This window comes from Echinops telfairi, unplaced genomic scaffold (genome assembly GCF_000313985.2).
Source record: "Echinops telfairi isolate 266 unplaced genomic scaffold, ASM31398v2 ScPeMD7_18;HRSCAF=68, whole genome shotgun sequence".
In the NCBI taxonomy this organism is placed as follows: domain Eukaryota; kingdom Metazoa; phylum Chordata; class Mammalia; order Afrosoricida; family Tenrecidae; genus Echinops; species Echinops telfairi.
The window spans coordinates 1044741-1065457 of record NW_022103915.1 but is presented as its reverse complement, the minus strand read 5'-3'; the positions used below and the strand labels follow the sequence as shown (position 1 = coordinate 1065457).

At 48.1% G+C, this 20717-nt stretch overlaps 1 protein-coding gene across 1 annotated transcript in view; it reads left to right on the top strand.

The window, feature by feature from the left end:
• The window catches only part of TDRD9 (tudor domain containing 9), a 75117-nt gene extending 57877 nt beyond the window's left edge, over window positions 1-17240 (top strand). The window contains exons 33-36 of the mRNA XM_045288044.1: window positions 2665-2803; window positions 10616-10734; window positions 16483-16555; window positions 17098-17240. Coding sequence (XP_045143979.1) covers window positions 2665-2803; window positions 10616-10734; window positions 16483-16555; window positions 17098-17199 — 433 coding nt within the window. The 3' untranslated portion in view covers window positions 17200-17240. The remainder of the gene's footprint in view (window positions 1-2664; window positions 2804-10615; window positions 10735-16482; window positions 16556-17097) is intronic.
• Window positions 17241-20717: the final 3477 nt, after the last annotated feature.

Genomic DNA, 20717 nt, shown 5'->3' with positions numbered 1-20717 from the left:
ATAGACTCCCTGACATCAGGTTGACTCCAGCTTACAGTGGCCCTGTGGAACAAGACAGAACTGCCAGTTGTGAGCTTTTCTGAGGCTGTAGGAGTAGAGGGCAGCTGGTGGTTTTGAACTGCTGGCCTTGAGGGTATCAGCCCAACATATAACCACTAGGGCTCCTTCAAGTTTAACATCAAGGAAGGAGTGTGTCCAGATTGTGTCCGTGGTGCCATGCGTGTTCCAGCTGTATGCCGAGCAAAGCATCAAAGGAACCGCCAGATGAAGGAGAGTCCAGCACAGGGAATGGAGGCGGCACAGCCTGGCTTGCGGGAGCACGCAGGACTTGAGGGTGAGGACTGCAGCCTTCGCTGTGGACTGTGACTCCGTGTGAGGGAAAGCAAGACTCACAACTGGACCCAGCGGTCACACGATGATAACAGGAGGAAAGATTGTCTTCCTTGGATCCACAATCACGTTCATGGAAGCAGAAGTAAGACATCAAATGGCACAGTGGACTGGGTCAGTCTGCTGTACAAACCCTCTGCACAGAAATGCAGAACACCAGAAACATGTTTATTTGTGTATTGTGTATTTGCTTATATAGAAAAGCAAAGGTGTTACTTCGAAGACTAAGGTATGCCTGACCCAACCATGGTATTTTCTTTTTCCCCCAAGCCATGGTATTTTCAATGGCCTCATATGCATGTGAAAGTTAGAAATTGGATAAGGAAGACCAAAGAAAAATCAATGCATGTGAATTATGGTGTTAGCATAGAGTACTCAAAGTACATGGACTGCCAAAAGAACAAGCAAATCTGTCTTGGAAGACGCAGTTAGAATGCTCTTTAGAGGCAAGGATGGTGAGACTGCCTCACGCGTTTGGCATGTTGTCAGGAGCGCGGTCCCTGGCGAAGGACAGCAGATGCTTCCTAAGTGGAGGGCCGCTGAGAAGGAAGGCAGGCCCCGAGGACGGCCCGGCCCGGTGGCTCCGACTAAGCGCAGTGGTGAGGACGGCGCAGGACGGGGCGGGCTTTGTTCTGCTGTGCATGGGGCTGCTGGGTGTTGAAACTGACCTGATGGCACCTAGCAACAATATATGTACATGCACATGCATGCGCACACACATAAACATGGAAAGTGTACAGGGAGTGTTCTGGTATTTGTGTTCTCACCATAATAATATATATGTGTGCGCGCGTACACACACACGCTCTCTTCTTTAAACCACTGTGGGAAATATCTAAACCCCCCCCCCCAAAAAAAAAAAACCAGGAATGGTGTTAAGTGATCACAGTTCCTTCCGTGGCCTCAGGGCTGCACCCTCAAGGCTCCCGAGCATGGTGGGAAAGTAGCTGGGCCAGTGGGATCCTGGGTGCTCTGCAGAGGCAGGAGCCCCCAGCAGCCACTGTGGTCCCTGTGGGGAAGGCAGCAGCCAGGAAGGTAGGTCAGGACGTGCCTGACGCCTACACAGTGCTTGCTTAGGGTGGGCTGCCGGTGGCAGCAGAGCTACTGGAGAACTTTGAGAGACACACAGGCAGGATGAGCTGGGAAGGGGTCAGTGTCGGGTAAAACTGTCAAAAGTTGTGTCATGGGTTTGTGCAATTCCTTTGGGGGGGTGAGGGGAACACATCTTGTAGGCTTTTACGAAGTGCCAGACTTGTTTCACAAGTTATAAATATGTGTGCAGACTTTTCTTTAGAAATCTCACTAATGAGAATTTAAACCAATGAAAGAATTCAAAGTATGTGATCAGATATATTCTCTCCATCACCTGCAGCAGTGAGGTGTAGACAGTGTCAATGGGCAGGGCCTGGGCCATCAGGCGGCCTCCCCTGGTTCTCATGGCGTAGAACTCAAGGCGTAGCCTCCTCACCGACCTGACAGCACACACAGTACTCCTCTGCTGGGTTGGAGAACATGTTGTAGTGACCACACAGAACTCCCAGTCCACGCTCACAATTGTGGGGTTTGTTAGGGAAAAAGGAACAGGTTCAATCAGGGCAGTTTTCCAACTGTGCTGAGGCAGGCCTCTGCTTGGCCCCTTGTTCCAAAGCTTGCTCTTGAGCTTCACCGTGAAGTGCCCCTATGTTCTCTCTCCACCCAGCTCTCTAGCGCTATGGACAAGTGCCCAGCGGCACCCTCTGCCAGTGAGCCTCCCACCTGAAGGTGCTCAGCTTTCTCATTCCTTGACCAGGAAGGCTCCTACATCACCTTGTGCTCGTGTCGTGCCTCCGCTGCCTGTATTCCAACATTACAGCTCTCTGATACTTGTTTGCTGGGTCTAAGGGGACCCATGTCCAATGGATGCTCTCCACTCCTGTCCTTCCTTGATGGTAGTGCGTCTTCCCCCTGGGGTGGCTCCTTAGCCTTGTGGGATGACAAAACAACCATTTTCCTGTGAAGACTCCATACGCTTACTGCTGCATGGCCCACACTTCACCTTGCACCGTGAGCCTCCTCAGCGTGATCCACAAGCTATCCTAGACTCCGTGGTGGGCCATCGACATCTTAGTTGTGTAGTCTCGCCCCAATGTTTGGTGAGAAAAGCCACATAAAAGTGAATGGTCACATTGCAGAGACCTACGTATTGGCTCAACTGTTAAATGCCCTCTCCTTGTAACTTTATTTGACCCCCCCAGCTCTTTTACAATAGTACTAATTCTTACACATTTCCTGTAGGGTGGATCGGGATGGAAAATGCTACACTGGAGTCCTCTGTGGTTTGGGGTGGAACCCAAGCACAGGCACCCCCATCCTGCCAGAGCATGACATTGAGCTAGCCTTCGACGTTCAGTTCAAGGTGGAAGATATCATGGAGGTAATGGTGATGTGCTTCGTACAGTGCCTGGTACGTGCCCTGTTGGCCACACTTGGGACCATGTGCAGTATGGTGCTGCCCCTGAGCATCTGGGGCTGCCACGTGCAGCAGGAGAGGAAAGAAGCAGGAGTGGCCCTGTGCTGATTCCCATGAGGTAGGGTCACATGGACCCCTGCTTTCCACCGTGTTCACCGTTTCTGATATCAGGTGCCCCTCCCTTCCCTGCCAAACTCTCTGCTTCTTGATGGGTTGGAGTTGGTTTGATAATTGCTTCTAGTGATCTCACACAGACCATAGTCACACTGAAGTGGTGTGTTAGGAAAGTATGAGGGTCTAACTCAGGAGTGAATAGGAGATAGAATATTGACACTCAACCAAGAGGACCCTCGGCTCCTTCTCAGCCCTGCCTGCAGGCAGAACCTTCTCTAGGCCTCTGTCCCACTTGGGTAAGTGTCCCAGCCCTCTAGCTCCTTAAACACCCCACTCCACCAGCAAGCCTCCTGCCTGAAGACTGTGGCACCGTCTTGTTCTGTGGCTGGCAGCCCACTGCAGCCGCCTCATTTCGTGAGCCAGCAAAGCAGCACCAGCGGCATCTGCCCATTCTGTGGTCCTCACTGCTTGTACTGCCTCTGTCACTTCTATGCTAGGGCTGCCACCATTACTTGCTGCCCTGTGTCATCTCTCCGGTGTTCCAGGTCTCTCTCACCTCCCTCCTCCACCCCACCCCTGTCCCCAGGAAGTTCTCAGTACGGGACTTCAGGCTGAGAAGTCTTCTTAATGGTAGTGACACCCTCCTCATCCTCTGGGATTGACCCTTAAGTTAAATTTCCAGGCATGGCCCTCCCTATCAGACCGTGAACTGACCAGTCCTCTGGGTAGACCATAGTCACGTAAGTTTGCATACTACTTGACACATTCCCAGGAGGTCAGTAGTGCAGAAAGCCCACGCAGGATGCCCAGTGCATTGCAGAGGGGGCGTTCTCTCCTCAATGTGTCTGCTGCCCAGAGGCCCCTTCGCGGCCTTGCCCTACTGCTTCTCTGCAGAAACTTTCCCTGGTAGAACGGGCATTCTGAATTGCCCCGTTGGGCACCTCCTGGCACACTAGGTTTTTCAGGGTAATTGAACTGAAAACTAGGCTACAGGACTGCTGTGGGTCTGTACCCAAGACACATTTGGTACAAATCAAGACTAACTGGACATCTTGGCCGGTTCATTGGGAAATGGGGACTCGAGTCCTGGTGCATCTACATCCTTTTTCAGGCACAGGTGTGCTTGTCTGAGGGGTGTGAGCCCAGCCCTGTCCAAGAGATCAAACCTGATGCTTGCTGAGGCAACTGCTTAGAAACTCCCATAGTGGTGCAACAAGGAACCAACCATCTGGGAGAGAAACTTTGGATTTGCATCTTACATTCTTGCTTTCATTGTGTCATGTGTATTGCATTCACAAAGTAAAAATGAAGCTAGCTTTGCACCACAGAGAGTGTGAAAGTCCCTGCTCTGGGGCTCTTGAACTTGGTTTTATTCAGGAGTGCCATTAAGCCAGGGAGGTTGACATCACCCCTCGAAGCCATGACCCACGGGACTGGGAGGGAAGCTGAGACAGGCCATGCTGACCTTGATCTTACCCCCAGGAGTACTTCTGGGAAACATTTTCTACATGGGGGTTTGCCCTCACAGGGGATCTAAGGGCTTCTGCTCTATAGAAATAGATGCACAATGTCACAGGGGAGAAAAGCTACGCCACTTGGGCTCGACAGTGGGTTTTGAGATAAAGGTGCCAGAAGCATGATCCAGAAAAGAAAACATTGAGAAACTAGACTTCATTAAAATGAAAAACTTAACAATAAAAAAAGAAAAACTTTTCCTCTGCAAAAGTCTCTGTTGAGAGGGAAAAGAGATAAGCTACAGACTATGAGAAAATATTTGTAAATCATATATCTGATGAAGAACTTGTGTAAGAGGAATACCCCCCACCCCCATCCCCCCAAAAAAGAAAAAAGCCTCACTGGGCAGAGCTTTTGTGGTGCACATTTTCCCTGGTAGGTGAGTATCGAGCAACTCTGAGTCAGTGCACCCAGGACTGTCTCTTGGGAAGGTTCTCTCTGGTCATAGTGAATTTTTTCGTAAAAGCCATTTGCTTGAACCTCTTTTTTGCGCATAGCTGATTTAAGAGAACAGTGTGGGGCTGTGAAATTTTGTTTCCTGCTCAGGAAAAATTCCACAGAAACTTTTGCGATGTTAAACACAGGTTATAAGGACAGTACTATGGGAAAAATTCAAGTGTACTGGTGGTTTTCTTATTTCAAAAAAGGTGAAATGTTGAATAATGACAAATCTCATTCTGACGTTCATCAACTTCCCAAATTGATGAAAATGTCCCCAAAATGTGCACTTGTTCTCAAAGACTGATGAGAGACCATTGAAGAGATGGGGAAGTTATCTGGACTCTCTTGGAGTTCGAGTCGGCGGATTTTAACAGAAGATTGGGGAATGAGAAGGCTTGCTTTGAAATTTGTGCCTTGGGTTCTGACGGACCAGCAAAAAGAGTGTTAAGTGGAAAGATGCCGTGCTTTGAAAGAACAGCTCCAAAGCAACCCAGACTTTTCTTTACAAGGTCATTACTGCTGAGGAAACATGGTGCTCGTCTGAAAACCCCCAAACAAACAGCAGTCAAGCCATCATCAACTCACCCGAAAAAGCTCATCAAGTGAAATCACAGATCAAGACGATGCTCATTTGGTTTTTTGATGAGGGAATAGTACATTTGGAGTTTGTTCTTCCAGATCAGACTGTTAATCAAGCTTTCTATTTAGAGGTTCTGAAAAGATTGTGTAATAGTGTGTGACAAAAAAAGGCCTGATTTGTGGCAGATGGGGGACTGGTTTTGCCACCACGACAATGTGCCTACTCACATAGCCATCTGAGCTTGCCAGTTTGGGGGCGAAAAACAGCATGCCTCTCTTGCCCCAGGCACCTTACACACCTGACCTTGCTGTGTGTGACTTCTTTTTGTTTCCACAAATGAAGAGGGACATGAAAGGACTGATTTGATGATGTAGAAGGCATGAAGAAGAAAAAAATGAGGGAGAGCCTGTCAGCCATCCAAGCAGATGAGTTTGAAAAATGTTTCCAAGCATGGAATCGCAGACTTGACAAATGTCAGTGTAATGGAGAGTACTTTGACGGTGATAGGGTTGTTTTGTAAAAAAAATTAAAAATAGAGCGTTGGGGGGAAAAAGTCCAGTTTTTGGGGGGTACCCGTGCATATATAATTTTCACGTGATGAATTCTTAAAACTCAGTAATAAGGATAAAAATTAAAATAGGTATGAAAACATCCTCAACACCATATATCACTAGGGAAAAGTGAATTAAAAAGCACAGTGAGATACCACTGCATATCTGTTGTTAGGTACCCTTAAATCAGTTACAGCTCATAGCGACCCTCCTGATGGACTGGCCCTGCACCATCTCCTTGACAATCTCCCTCTGTACCAATGCCCCTCTGCTCCTAAGAAGCACTCTGACTACTTCTAGGAATGGCTTATTCTTCTGGTAGTCCATAGCGTTAACATTCTTCTCCAACACCATAATTCAAATCAATTCTTGTCTGGTCTTGCTTATTCATTGTCCAACTTTGATTTGCATAGGAGGAGATTAAAAATACCCTGGCTTAGATCAGACACACCGTAATCCTCAAAGTGCCATCCTTACTCTTCAACACTTTAGAGAGGTCTCGTGCCGCGTGATTGTGAGTCCAAGCAACGTGAAATCATTGTATCATAAGACCGCCTGTCTTCCAGTTGTGGAGAGCGTGGCTCTCTACATGGAACCGCAGTCCGTACTGAAGGACGTGGTCTCTGGTGTTCATCTGTGAGTCCTTCGCGTCTGCTTCACTTTCAGCAAGCACGTCGGTATGCTCATCTCCAACCCTGCAGTCATAAGTGTGGTGAAAGCATTCCACCATGATGCGCACCTGTCCTGCTTTAAACCATTTAAACCCTTATCTGGTTCCAAAGACTGCCTCCTGGTCCAGGTTTTACATGTGTAAAATAAAGTGTTCTCTGATTGTCATTTTTTGCAGTGTTATCCATAGTTTGTTATGATCTGCATAATTGAATGGCTTTGCATAGTCAGTGAAACACACTGAACATCTTGCTGTTTCTCTCTGCCTTCAGCCAGGATCCATGTGATATCAACCACCACAATCCTCGTGTCACATTCGCTTCAGAATTTGATTTCGTATGTCTAGCAGCAACCTATTGATGTACTGCTGCAACCATTTCTGACTTATCCTCAGCACAGTTTACTTGCATGTGATATTTATGAGATTGTTCAATTATTTCCACATTCTGTTAGTCACCTTTCTTTGGAATGGGCACAAATAGAGACCTCTTCCAGTTGGTTGGCCAGGTAGCTATCTTACACATTTTTTGGGCATAGATGAGGGCGTGCTTCCAGTGCCTCATTGGAGCATAGAAACATTTCAGTTGGTATTCCATCAATTCCTAGAGCCTTGTTTTTGGCCAGTGCCTTCAGTGCAGTGGACTCCTTCCTTCAATATCTCTCTCTCTCTCTCTTTTTTTTTTTTGTCATTTAAGGATGCTTTTAAGGGGGGAAAGCCCCAAGAAAGTGTGGGTTGCTTTTTCTTCCCCTCCTTGTTCTTAAAATTGCTACCTCTTGAAATGGCTGAATGTCAACTGGTTCTTTTTGGTCCAGTGACTGTGTGTCCTTCTGTCACTTCTAACGTGTCCTGCATTCAGTGTTTTGCCCACGGAGTCCTTCAGTGTTTCAACCTGAGGCTTGAATTGTTTCTTCAGTTCTTTCAGCTTGTGAGATGCTGCCTGTGCGCTTCCTTTTTGATTTTCTAGTTCCAGGTCTTTGCACATTTCATTATAATGCATTATCTTCTTAAGCTGCCCTTTTGAATGTCCTGTTCAGCGATTTTATTTTATCATTTCTTCCATTTGCATTAGGCCCTGTACATCTAAGAACAAGTTTTAGAGTCTCTCCTGCGTCCACTTTGATCTTTTCTTTCTTTCCTGTTTTTAATGAAGTTTCGTTTTCTAATTGTATGATGTTCTTGATGTCATCCACTACGTATCAGATCGTCGGTGAGTCAAATCTGCACTTGAGATGTTCTCAGAATTCAAGCGGAATATGCTCAAGGTTGTATTTTGACTCTGGACACTTGTTTTAATTTTGTCCAGCTCCAACCTGAACTTGTGAGCGATTGATGACCTGTTCCACAGTCAGCCCCTGTTGAGGCTGTTGGTATTGAGTGTCTCCATCATCGCTTTCCACCAAACCACAGTCACACTCACTGACATTGAGTTGATTCTGACTCATAACCACTATGGAATGGCCTAGAACTAGCCCTTGTGTGTTTCTGAGACTAACTCTTTAAGGGAGGAGGAAGGGAAGCCTCACCTTTCTCCTGTAGAGTAGGGGGTGGTTTCAAACTGCCAACCTCACGGTTAGCCCAATTTCGTAACACTGTGCCACCAGAGCCCCTCTTTCCTCACCGACAGTCACTCGGATTTCTGTGTATCCCGTCTGGAGATGTCCGTGTCCACAGTCACCATTTGTACTGTTGCAAAAAAGACATTTGCAATGAAGAAGTAGGTGGTCTTGCAAAATTCTACCATGTGCTCTCCAGCTTCCTTTCCGTCACCGAGGTCATATCTTTCAGCTGTAGATCTTTTCTGTTTTGTCCCAGTTTTTGCTTTCCAATCACCAGTAATCATCAGTGCTTCCCGATGGTATGTCTGATTCATTTCAGACCGAATAGGTTGGTAGAATTCTTCAGTTTCTTCATCGCTAGCTTTAGTGCTTGGTGGGTGAATTTTAACAATAGTTATATTAACTGATTTTAGTTGTACATTCATAGATATTATGCTATCACAGACAGCAATACACTTCAAGATCACATCCACAATGAATGTGATGCTGTTCCTTCTGAACTCTCCATTCTTGGCAAGTAAGCTAGGAGCCCTGGTGGTGTAGTGGTTCATCGTTGCACTTTGATCCTCAAGGTCGGCAGTTCCAAACCACCAGGTGCTCCTTGGGAGAAAGACTGGCCTTTTGACTCCTGTAAAGAGTTACGGTCTCGGAAACCCACAGGGCCAGCTCTCTTCCATCCTGTAGGGTCACTGCGTGTCCACGTCGACCCAGTGACAGTGAGTTTGGTTTTGGTTTGTGGCAGTAAACGATGTTATTGCCTGACTCAAAAAATGACTAATATCAGTCTATTTCACCTCACTCATGTCCAGGATATCAATCTTCATATGTGTCATTTTATTTTTGATGATTTCCAGTTTTCCTGGAGTCATACATTGTATATTTAACACTCCAGCTGTGAAAGGATGTTTTCAGCTTTTTCTTTGCGTCTTGAGTCATGCCCCATAACAAGGAAAGGTCCTGACCTCTTGCCCCGACCCACATCCAGGTTGGCTCTACTTTGAGGAGGTCACTCTTCACGAGGCCTTCAGAGTGGCCCAAGTCCAGAAAACGGGAATAACAAGCGCTGGCCCAAATGCAGAGAGACGGGGACTCTTCTTGATTGCTGGTGGGACCACAAAGTGGCCCTGGCATTTTGGAAGACAGTCTAGCAGGTTTTTTAGAGTTCAATGCTACAGAAATCCAATGCCTAGGTATCTCTGTAAGTGACCCAGAATGTATGTTCAAATAAAGGCTGCTGCTGGAAATGTTTACAGCACCTTTTATTCAGAGTTGCTAGCATCTAGAAGCCGCCAAGTGCCCTTTAGCGGGGTGGATGCGCTGTGCCTCAGTACAGTGAAGGAAGGTGGCAGTCTGACTGAATCTTTACTGAATAGGACAACCTAGACCTCCACCCCCCACTCCCACCCAGGGGCTACGTAGTGGATGATTCTCTATGACATTCTCGAAAGGGCCGCACGGTGAGGACATGAAAAAGATTAGTGGTGACTGGGGGGAGAGTGCAAAGGGCTCGCACAGGGGCTCTGTGAGGATGAAGGGCTGTTCTGCATGGCCCTGGGGTAGTTGATACAGGACATGGCTATGCGTGGTCGGGACCCATAGACCTAAACCTCATAAAGAATGAGACTACAAATTTCTTGAAACCAGTGAAGGGTTTGTGTAAATACAGCTAAGCCCTAGAAGGTTTTGCAAATGGGATGCAAAAGGAAGCAAGGTGAGAGAAGCTGCAGAGGGAGAAGAGCCCAGGAGCCTTTGAAGAGAGCTGTAGCAACCAGGACAGAGGCCTGGGAGTGCTCCAGTGGCAGAGCTGGTGGACACAGTTCCTAGAGGAGCCCTGCGCCAGTATTGAGGGCAAGGGTAATGACCAGAGGCAGAGAGGTCTGCCCTGAGGGCCCCAGAGGAGCCCTGCACAGCAGAATAGGGTCTGCTTGCTTGCATGGTGACAGGAGCTGGGTAAGCTGCCCTGCACCCAAAGAGGGAGCCTGTCCCTCCTGCCCCCTGTAACGTTCTTAAGAAAGCACTTGTCAGTAAGACCTCTGGGAGTTGTGGCCCTGGCCACAGAGTGGAACCCTGGAGAGGAGTGGAGCGGCCGCGCCGGCCGAGAGGCAGCTGGTGTCCGATGGGTAAAAAGGCTGCAGAGAGTACATCTTGCCTCAGCCTCCTGGGAATCAGTCTAGGGCTAATGGTGCTTGGCTTCACCCTCTCCACCCCTGCCCCCTGAACTTAGTGGGGTTCTGAGGCTACTGCTACTAACTGAATATGCATGAAGTATTTAAACATGAGGTGAAATCGTCACATTTCATCAGCTTAGAATGGAACCATCTGAGTATTAACGTTGTCATTTGCCTACAGATTAATATCCTGAGGGCAGCTATCAACAAACTAATATGTGATGGACCAAATGGATCTAAATATCTCGGGCCAGAGCGAATTGCTCAGCTCCAGGATAACGCCCGGCAGAAACTTCTAAGGTAAGTTTCCTCCCACTCAGCTTTCTTAGCTATCTTGTGAAGGCTTAGAATTGTTTTGGAGATAGTAACATTGGAGTAGAATTCCAGTGCCCAGGGCAGCATCTAGGACAATGGTTCTCAACCTGTGGGTCGTGACCCCTTTGGGGGTTGAACATCCCTTTCACAGGGGTTGCCTGATTCATAACATTAGCAAAATTACAGTGATGAAGTAGCAACAAAAATAATTTTATGGTTGGCGGGGGTGTGTGGGGATCACCACAACATGAGGAACTGTATTAAAGGGTTGAGGCATTAGGAAGGTTGAGAACCACTGCTCTAGGACATGCTTTATCTGGGGGAGCAACCACTTTTGTTCCTGTGCCTGTCAGGATCCAGGCAGGAAGCAACGGGCACTCTCACGTTGCGTCCATTTCACCAGGTAGAGGCTTGGCACCTGGAAGCCGCCTGGATACACAGTGGGTTAGGAGCAGGAGTGGGGGCCTGGAGGCTGGGAGGATGCCTTACAGGAGCTGGGCCCGCTGCTGAGCCCTGCCCCTCCCTCTCCTCCTCCTCTCTTCATGGTGGGACACTCATTGGCCAAACCCAACCAGAAGACAGAGTGTTGAGGGCTCCATTGGCATAGCCCATACAGGCCTGCCTGGAGGGTGCCAGAGAAGGGGAGAAGCCGGAGCATCCGAGTCCTCCATCCTCTCCGCTGGTTCTGCCAGGTTAGCAGCAGGTACATCCTTGTCCACAGAGCCTACACTGCTAGCTGGGAAACAGGCAGCTCCTTATGGCCTCTTCCATTCCTCCGTTCCCATGGACATTCCTGGGGGCACAGTCCAGTGCATGTTTACACAATGGACACATCTGGCCAGTTCCCGGAAGCACCCAGGTGTCCACTTACAGCCTCCGTCACTTCCTCTACAAGGCAACTGTGCCATGCCTTTGGCTGCAGACTAGGTGGGATTTTTCGGTTTGCCGGTGAATTTGAAAAGCAGCTATCACTACCACCTAGTTTTACAATGTTTCTCTCATCCCGTGGTGTTGTTTTGTTTATCCCATGATTCCTCGAATGCGCCCACAGCTCTTGGTGACTCACTCAGAGGGATCTTACAGAACAGAGTCCAGCTGCCCGCGAGGCTGCAGGCCGTACAGAAGCCGACTGCACGTCTTTCTCCCACGGAGAGGAAATGGCCTTGCAGTTAGCTGAGGGCTCCACCAGTACTAGACTAGAGCTCAGTTGTAGTAAGTAAATACTGATTAATTTCAGTAAACTATGTATGACAGACAGCTGTGTGAACAGAACTGGGGACTACTTTCAGTCTGCATGCTGAACAAATCATTAGAGTAGCTGGAAGCATTTGACATCAGGATTGGAAGAAGGCCTGTTAACAACCTGAAATAAGCAGACGAGACAGCCGTTGCTGAAAGTTTCGTGAGGAGGAACTGAAGCACTTGCTGGGGAAGAACAAGGATTGTAACCTTCAGTAAGGGTTATGACTCAATGTGAAGGAGAACGAAATCCCCACACCGGGACCACTAGGGGGCAGCATCATGCTATGTGGAGAAAAGGTTGCCGCTGTCAAGGACTTTTACCGTGCTTGGATCCGCAGCAGTCAGGAGATCCAAAGGTGTGCAGCCGTTGGGGGTCACCTCTTGAGGCTCTGTTATTTGTTTCTCTGTGTTTGGTAAATGAAACCCAGGGACTTTGAGACTATAGGAAAAGAAAAAAAAGTTTGGGGGAGGAGTAATGATATAAAGGACTGGGGTAGATAGATAAGAAGATGATGTCAAGACGCCCAGGAACTGATTATGGAAGCAATTGCACAATTATGTTTGACTTGATTGACTATGGAATGATATGACATATGCATTAACTCCCAAGTTAGGTCAAATTAAAAAACAAACAAATGGAAACCCTGCATTGTTCCTGGATGAGTTCTGGGCTTGCACTGAATCCTAGCTCTACTTTAAGAGCAATCAGTTGGTGCCCGGCTATCAATCAGATTAGTGTCTGGGATCTTAAAGGCTTGTGTTCTAACCAGCAGCCCCTTCCTGCTGGTCTCCCGGTGCTGAAGCTGGAGGAGTTGGCGGCATGGTGATAATGACTGATACGGTGTTAGAGGGAATCAGGGTGGGGGGTAGGCGATAGGGAGGGAAGGGAGTTTTGGGAGTAAACAATGAAGGGAGGGGGGGGCACTAGAACTCATCATGATAGCACAACTCAATTTAAAAGTGATTTAATTAACCATGGGGCTTAGGGGGTAGGGAATGCTGTAAGTTAGGTGTGGTGGTGATTGTTCAATTCCCCTTGATATAATTGAATGATTGAACCACTCAATTGTATGATATGTAAATTATGTGCCAATAAAACTGTTGGGGGGGGAAAGATTTTTAATAGGAAGCATTGCATTAGGTAAATCTGCTTCACAAGAACTCTTTGGAGTGTCACAAAGCAAGGCTGTTTCTTTGGAGACTGAAGTACACCTGAGGAAAGCCATGGTGCTTTCATATGCTTATGAAAGTTGGACAAGGGACAAAGAAGACGGAAGACGTGTCGATGCATCTGAGTGGGGGTGCCGGTGAAGAATATTGGAAATGCCGTGGACTGCCAAAAGGACACACAGATCTGTCTGTCTGGTAGGAAGTGTGGCCAGAGTGTTCCTTAGAGGCAAGGATGGCACGAGTTCCCTGAAGAAGGACGTGGCATGGTGCTCGGTGCAGCGGAGGGGCAGTGAGAAAGAAGGCAGCCCTCGGGGAGATGGGCGGACGCAATGGCTGTCCCAGTGACATTGTGAGGACGGCGTGGACGGCAGGACGTTTTGTTCTGCTGTGCACGGGGTCGCTGTGGATCGGAACTGACTCGGCACCTAACACCAACAACACTGTAGCAGCTTTGCTCCACCCTAGCTGTGCTTTCCTCCCTCTGTCGGGTTATGAGGAGCCTTGGTGGTACACTGGGTTGTGCGTTGGGCTGCACCGACAAGGTTGAGAGTTTGAGCCCACCAGCTACTCCTTGGGAGAAAGATGAAGTTGTCTGCTTCTATAAAGATTTACAACCTTGGAAACCCCATGGAGCAGTTCTACTTTGTCTTATAGGGTATCTAGATGTATCAACCTGGTTTGTGGTTTTGTCCTCTTATTGCCATTTTATTACATCTATGTATGTTACAAACCCAATGATACAGTGTCAACCATGGCTGCCCTACAGATACCTTATTTCTCTTAAAGAGACAAGAGAAGTAAACCTGCGGGCTGTCAGTCTGTGATGTAACCTACATGCACTGTTCCTGGTGCTTTTCCTTCCTGTGGGGGAGTTGCTCTCCAAGGTCAGGGTCTTTCCCATGGAAGGACTTGTTCAGGCTGCCCTTATGGGTTGGTTCTCTCAGTGGCATTCAGTCTTTCTCCCACCTTCATTGGGCTGGGTAGCTTTGCTGGATAGAGAATTGTTGGTTTTAGCACTTCGAATATGTCATTCCACTTCCTCCTGGCTCCATTGCCTCCAAGGAGAAGCCAGCGGATAATCTTACTAAGAACCAGGCCCGCCACTTCTCTGGTTTAAGGGTCTCCTTATCTTCGTCGTTTGACAGTTTGACAATGATGTAGCTGGGTGTGGATCTCTGTTTCATTCCATTTTGGGTTAATTGAGATTCTCGGCTCTGTATATGCGTGACTGTTGTGATAGTAGGTTGTGTGTCAACTTGGCTGGGCCAGGATTCTCAGGAGTTTGGCAGTTGAGGCTGCCTCCATGGTGTGACTCAGCAATGTAAACTCCATGATGGAATTGGTGAGCAGCCAAGCAGTCGTGGAGAGATGGAATAGATGAGCAGCCAAGCAGTCGTGGAAAATCACCCCTTATCCACGTCAACCTGGTGATGTCACGTTGGGGTGTGGACTGCATCATACATATAAACAGACACTGTGGAGAACCCCCTTCCCTTTTTCCTGCTTACCTGGATCCTGCCTCTGGCTTCTTGGGACTTAGAACAATGGCCTCCACCAGCCTGCTTCCTGGCTTGTGGGCCCTGGCAGCTATGTGCGTCGGAAAGGGTCTCCAGCTTAGCATCTGGCCCATGGGCTGGGGCTAGACTGAGCCTGCCCACCCTGTAGTGTGTGAACTGCTCTCTCTTGGTAGCAGTTTCTTATACGTAGGTAAGTTTCACGGTTTTTGCTTCTCTATAGAACCCAGCCAAACACAAATGTGTTTAAATCAAATTTTGGAAGTCTCTGGCCATCCTTTCTCCAAGAATTTTCTTCCTCCCACTGCTTTGGGGGTCCATCACACAGACCACTACGCTGGTCTGAGGCACCAGACACTCGTCTCCAGCGCTTTCTCTGTCCTCAGCTTGGTTGGTTTCTATTCACCTTCCTTCGGGTGTACTGATTTGCTCTTCCATCCTCTCAGATCTGCAGGTGTTGATTCCCTGAGATTTTCCACCTTTAGTCATTATACTTTTTAACTCAAACTTCTATCTGACTCTTTTGTATGGTTTTCCATTTTTACTGATGTCATTATCTGAGCACTTGACACTGAACCTGCCTTTAGTTCTCTTACATTCTTAGAGCAGGCACTTGGAAAGGCCCCCTCCAGCCCACTCCCCATTCTGTGCACTGCTTGTCTTTTGAGCAGGACTCAAGCCGCTCTGTGTCTTTGTACGCGTCACCATTTTTGCTGAAATTGGCACATTCTGGATAACGTAGTATAACAATATAGGGTTTTTATTGTTCCCCACCCTGGAGGGTGTTGTGACTTTGTTTTGCTGTATTGTAGTAAGTGGCATCTGGATTTAAACTGCAGAATTGGCCTTCCCACGGTTGCTCTAATTCTCACCTGTTCACCTGGCTTCTTTGGGGCTGTCTGTCTGTGTGCCTGCAGTGCTTGGTGCTCGTTCCGTCCGCAGTCTGAAGAAGTGCCCGAGTGGACAATCCCTCAGCCGCACTCTGAGCCAGGCTCAGGCCCCTGGTCACTCTTTCCTGCCTGTACTGTTGGCACCACACCCAAGCCTTTCCTGTGCTGTGTGTGCCTGCATGTGTGCCCAGCCTCCCACCCAGGGTTGCAGGGAGCCGGGCTCATTTTGGTTGACCCTCACTTTCACAGCCCACTTTGGGATTGCAGGGTCCCCCTGGTGGGACCACACCTGTGACTAGTTGAGCTGTGACTTGGCTCCTCCGTCTCCTGCTGACTACTATTTCTGACAGGGGTGCACAGGGGTCAGCTCCCTGAGGACGTATGAATGCTGGTGTCCATGGCTCCCCTCCCTGCTGACCTGACTCCGTCTGGCCTGAGCTGGCGAGCGGATGGGATGGGGGCAGCCTGGCAAGGCCCTGCTGCTGGTGCCACAGCTCAGCAGGTCCTCACCAGAAAACGCTTCTGAGTGTGCCTGCCTGTGGTTGGTCTCGAGAGCCTGGAAAGGCTTGGTTTGACTTTCTCTCCAGTGTTGCTAGAGAAGACTTCAGATCTCTCCACACGACCTGGGTTTCCAGTCTGCCTTCTTCTTCAGTGGGTGATCCACCTCAAGCCGGGCTGGGGGTCTTGTTTGTCTCATAGACCTGAGGCAGGAATGCACCAAACCAGTACTGGGGCGTTGACCCCATTTTGAATGTGCTTTGGATTAAAATATTCTCTTACAACTCAATAAAAATGGCCTTTAAAAAGTATACTGTAATTATAATTCTGAGGGAAAATAAATATTTGAATTAAAAAATTCATGTTTTTCGATACCAATGTATATCTAAGAGACTCTGGTTTTTGTTTTTAAATTTTAGCTTGTTCTGTCATTTGAAGCCGAGAGAGAGAATTGCCCCTAAATGGCATGAAAATCCTTATGACTGGAATCAGGTGAGTAAGAAGCAGGGCACCACCCTGAGGCCCTGAGGGGAGAAGGGTCCCCTGGTGGGCACACGGGCTCAGGACCTGAGTGGGCTGGGGGCAGGACCCAGGAGAACTGTTGGCCCCAAGCCCTAGCCTGAAACTTGTGTGACAGCACGTGGCTGGTCTGGCCTCTGTCCCACTCTCCAGCTGCTAGTGACTTTGGCTGGGCGGACGACAGCCCGCAAGTCACCTGGGTCATCCTGCCAGGGGGGGTTAGGAAGCCCAGCAGGGGTGGCTGTGCTGGCACTCAGCAACAAGAGCAGTGGGGAAGGCAGCACATGGGCATGGTTCCAACGCTATTGGGAAATTCAGAAAAAGTTTTCTGGAATCTTACATCTTGTGTGCCTCCTAACATTTTTGTGTTGGTTTTGTTGTCTTGTGATGGCCCCATGTGAGCTCTGATCAGAGGTAAGCCCTAGCGGTAGCATGGGAGCTTCGGTAATATGCCAGCTCAGGTCTTACATGAGCCTTGTAGCGGCGCACCTGACGAACACTTGGCCTGTCTCTAGGTTGACCCCAAACTAGTCATGGAGCAGTCCGACCAGGAGGGCAGCCACGGGAAGAACACCTTTCTCTACCAGCTCCACAAGTTGATCGTGCTGAACATCTAGCTGCCGGCTCATACCGTCCAGCACTCGCCGGAGAGCCCTGCCCCCCCCCCCCCCTAGACCACAGATTACTCTGCTGACTGCTCCAGGCTGGCTGCTACCTCTAGCCCTGCACATATGGGCGTGGCGGGGGTGGGGTGGGGTGGGGGTGGTGGCTATCAGGGACCTTTCAGGTAGAAAAAGTGCAGAGGCCAGGCTTTTCTGAAATCAGAAAATCAAGGTATTAAATGTTTTAGAGAAAAACTGCCTTGAAAGAAGACATTATTTGGAAAGAGATCTCTGTTTTACTTTAAATTTGTGGCGGGAAATGGCAGTAGCCAGGATTGTATATGCAGGTCCTGGGTGCACCTGCTTATTGTTCTGTTTCAGTCTTTTCACCTGGGAGACAGGTGCAAATCCGCATGGCGTTTTCTCAGTTTTTACCCCGCCCCCAAGAGGGAAATGATCTCATTTTGGTAAAGCTAACTTTAACTTTGTGCTTTTTCAATTTTAAGTTAACAATTGTTAGTCCACATTTTGGAAATCATACAGATCGCCTGGCAACTAGTCTACTGTGTTGAAACAATAAAAGCATCAGACTAAATTTCTCTTGGTTTTCTCATGGTGTTCAATCAGAGGACAATACCATCTGTTTCATTTCTAAAAACTCAAAATTTCTAAAATTGATACGAGTTATACCAATCCTCCTTTAATGCAAGAACACTTTGTTCTAACAAACTGGCATTCTGTGATGCTCACCCTCCTGGCACAGTTGCTGAAGACAAAATGGGTGCATAAACAAATGTGGTGAAGAATGTGGATGGTGCCTGGCTATCAAAAGATATAGCCTCTTGGGTCTTAAAGGCTTGAAATTAAGTAAGCAGCTATCTAGCAGAGAAGCAACAAGCCCACATGGAAGAAGCACACCAGCCTGTGCGATCATGAGGCGTCGACAGGATGGGGTAACAGACATCAGAAGATCCAAAACAAAAAACCAACATATTGTTGAGAACAAGGGGTGGGTGGGGTCAGAACAGAGACCCAAAACCCATCTGTAGACAATGGGACATCACCTCACAGAAAGGTCACAAGGAAAGGATGAGTCGACCAAGGCTCAGTATAGCACTGATGACACATAACATATTCCTCTAGTTCCTTGAGGCTTCCGCACCCCCGACTGTCATGACCTCAGCCCTACCTTTCACTGCGGACTAGACCAGAGCATGTGCACGGGTACAGATGAGAGACAAGAGCTCATGACATATGGGATCCAGGAACAGGAATGGGAGTAGTGATAGAAGGAGGGTAGGGTGAAGGTGCGGAGAGGAGGGGGGCAGGGCGAACTGATCGCAGGGATCGACACGTAACCACACACTCCCTCCCAGGGGGATGGACAACAGACTGGGAGAAGGGAGACATCGGTCGGTGTAAGATATGAAAATAATTATCTATAAGGGATGGCGGGTGGGGGGAGGGAGGGAAAAAAGAGGAGCTGAGAACAAGGGCTCAATAGAAAGTAAATGTTTAGAAAATAATGATGGTGACATGCAAATACGTATGATACAATTGATGTATGGATTGTCATAAAAGCTATAAGAGCCCCCAATAAAATGATCTTTTAATAACAAAATTTTTAAAGTTATACCAAAACCTAGTGCCCCATGGCAACCGTGCTACACAGCACAGAGTGGAGCTCCTTCTGGACTTTGAGACTACATCGTTCCCGGGCCAGGCAGGCGCCCTCTGCATGCTTCTTTGCAATGCTGACATGGTTAGCTTTCCAGCCTACCCCACAGCACCCCAGCAGTCTTGAAGGCGTGTCAGGTGCCACGGGACAGGCCCCCACTCATCGAGACCACTAGGTCTCCCAGCCTGCCCCGCCCTCACAACCATTGCTAGGCCGGAGCCCGTTGTTGCAGCCACTGGCCAGTCCACGCCATCAGAGGTCTTCGTCTGACTGGCTGCCCCTCTATTCTACGAAGCAGGATGTCCTTCTCCAGGAACTGGCTCCTCCTGACCTGCCCAACGTACACGAGACAAAGTCTCGGATTCCTTGTTTCCAAGGTGCATGCTGGCAGTGCTTCCTTTGAGACAGATTTGTGTGTTATTCTGACAGTCCATGATAAGTGTAATTTTATTCACTAACATCCCAACTCAAATGCATCAATTTTCCAGTAGCCTTATTCACTGTCTAGCTTTTCACATGCACATGAGTTAATTAGGAAAAAGCAAAACATGTTTAGATTGGCTGCACCTTAGCGATGTTGCTCGTCAAAGGTTCGTGTGCCCAGTGCAGTATGTCCTTTGATTTCCTGACTGATGCTTCTATAGGTATTGATTGTGAAGCCAAGTCAAATGAAATCCTTCCATTTTTTCCCCATTATTGTGTTAGTCTGGGTTGAATAGAGAAACAAATCCAGAGACACTCATATATATGTGTAAGAGAGAACTTTATATCAAGAAGTAATTATGCATCAATAAAACAGCCCAGTCCAGATGCAGTCCATAAGTTCGATATATCCAATACTAGCTCATAAATTCCTCTTCAGACTCATGCAGCACATGCAATGAGACCAAATGCAGGAAGATCACTGACCAGTGGCTATGGAAGCATCTCAGCCCTGGTCCAGGTCTCCACATGACTCTTCCAGCTCCAAGGCTCTGGCGGCCATCAGCATGGCTCCATGTGGCTTTTCAACAGAAATGTGAAGCAGAGAGAAAGTGTGTCTTGCCTCCAGGGAGGAAGACAGGAGTTCCCAGAATCCTCAGGAGAAGGCCATGCCCACAGAGGCTTCAATGGCTATGGCCTGATTGGCAGGCTAGACTCCACCCCTTCGCTCAAGTTGACGGGAGATGATGTAACTGCCACAATCGGGATAGTGCTTATTGATAAGGTTTCTGGATTTTTGTTTTCTATGTATTGAGTTGAAATCCGTAGTGCAGGCTGGAGTCTCTGAGTTTCATCTGTTTCAAGTCCCTTTCACTGTCATCAAGCAAGGTGTGCCACCTGCATGTAGCAGGTTGCTGCTGAGCCTTCCTCCAGTCCTGATGCAGTATTCTCCATAGAGTGCACCCTTTTGGATTATTTTCTCAGATACAGAACGAGTAAGAATGGTGAAGGGATGCCGCCCTGATGCACACTGCTCTCAGTTTAAACCAGGCAGTCTGTCCATGCTGTGCGTGACAGTGATCTCTTGATTGGTGTGCAGGTTCTGTGAACAGAGTGATGTGTTCTGGAATTCCCATTCCTTGCGATACATCCATAGTTGATATGACCCATGGCTGCTGTGTTAGACAGGGTTCTCTAGAGAGATAAAACCAAATTGCTCATAGTTTAATATATTTATTTATAAAGATAATTAGATATATAACAAGAAATGAACTGTTAAATCATATACAGATAAATATATAATACAAGAAATAAACAGTTAAATTATAAAGCACTACAAATGGCTCAGTGCAACTCACGTCCGTGAGAGAGAGAGAGAGTTGTGAGAGACTAGCAGTCCTTCAAGTATAGTCTGCTGCCAGATCTTCCTCTA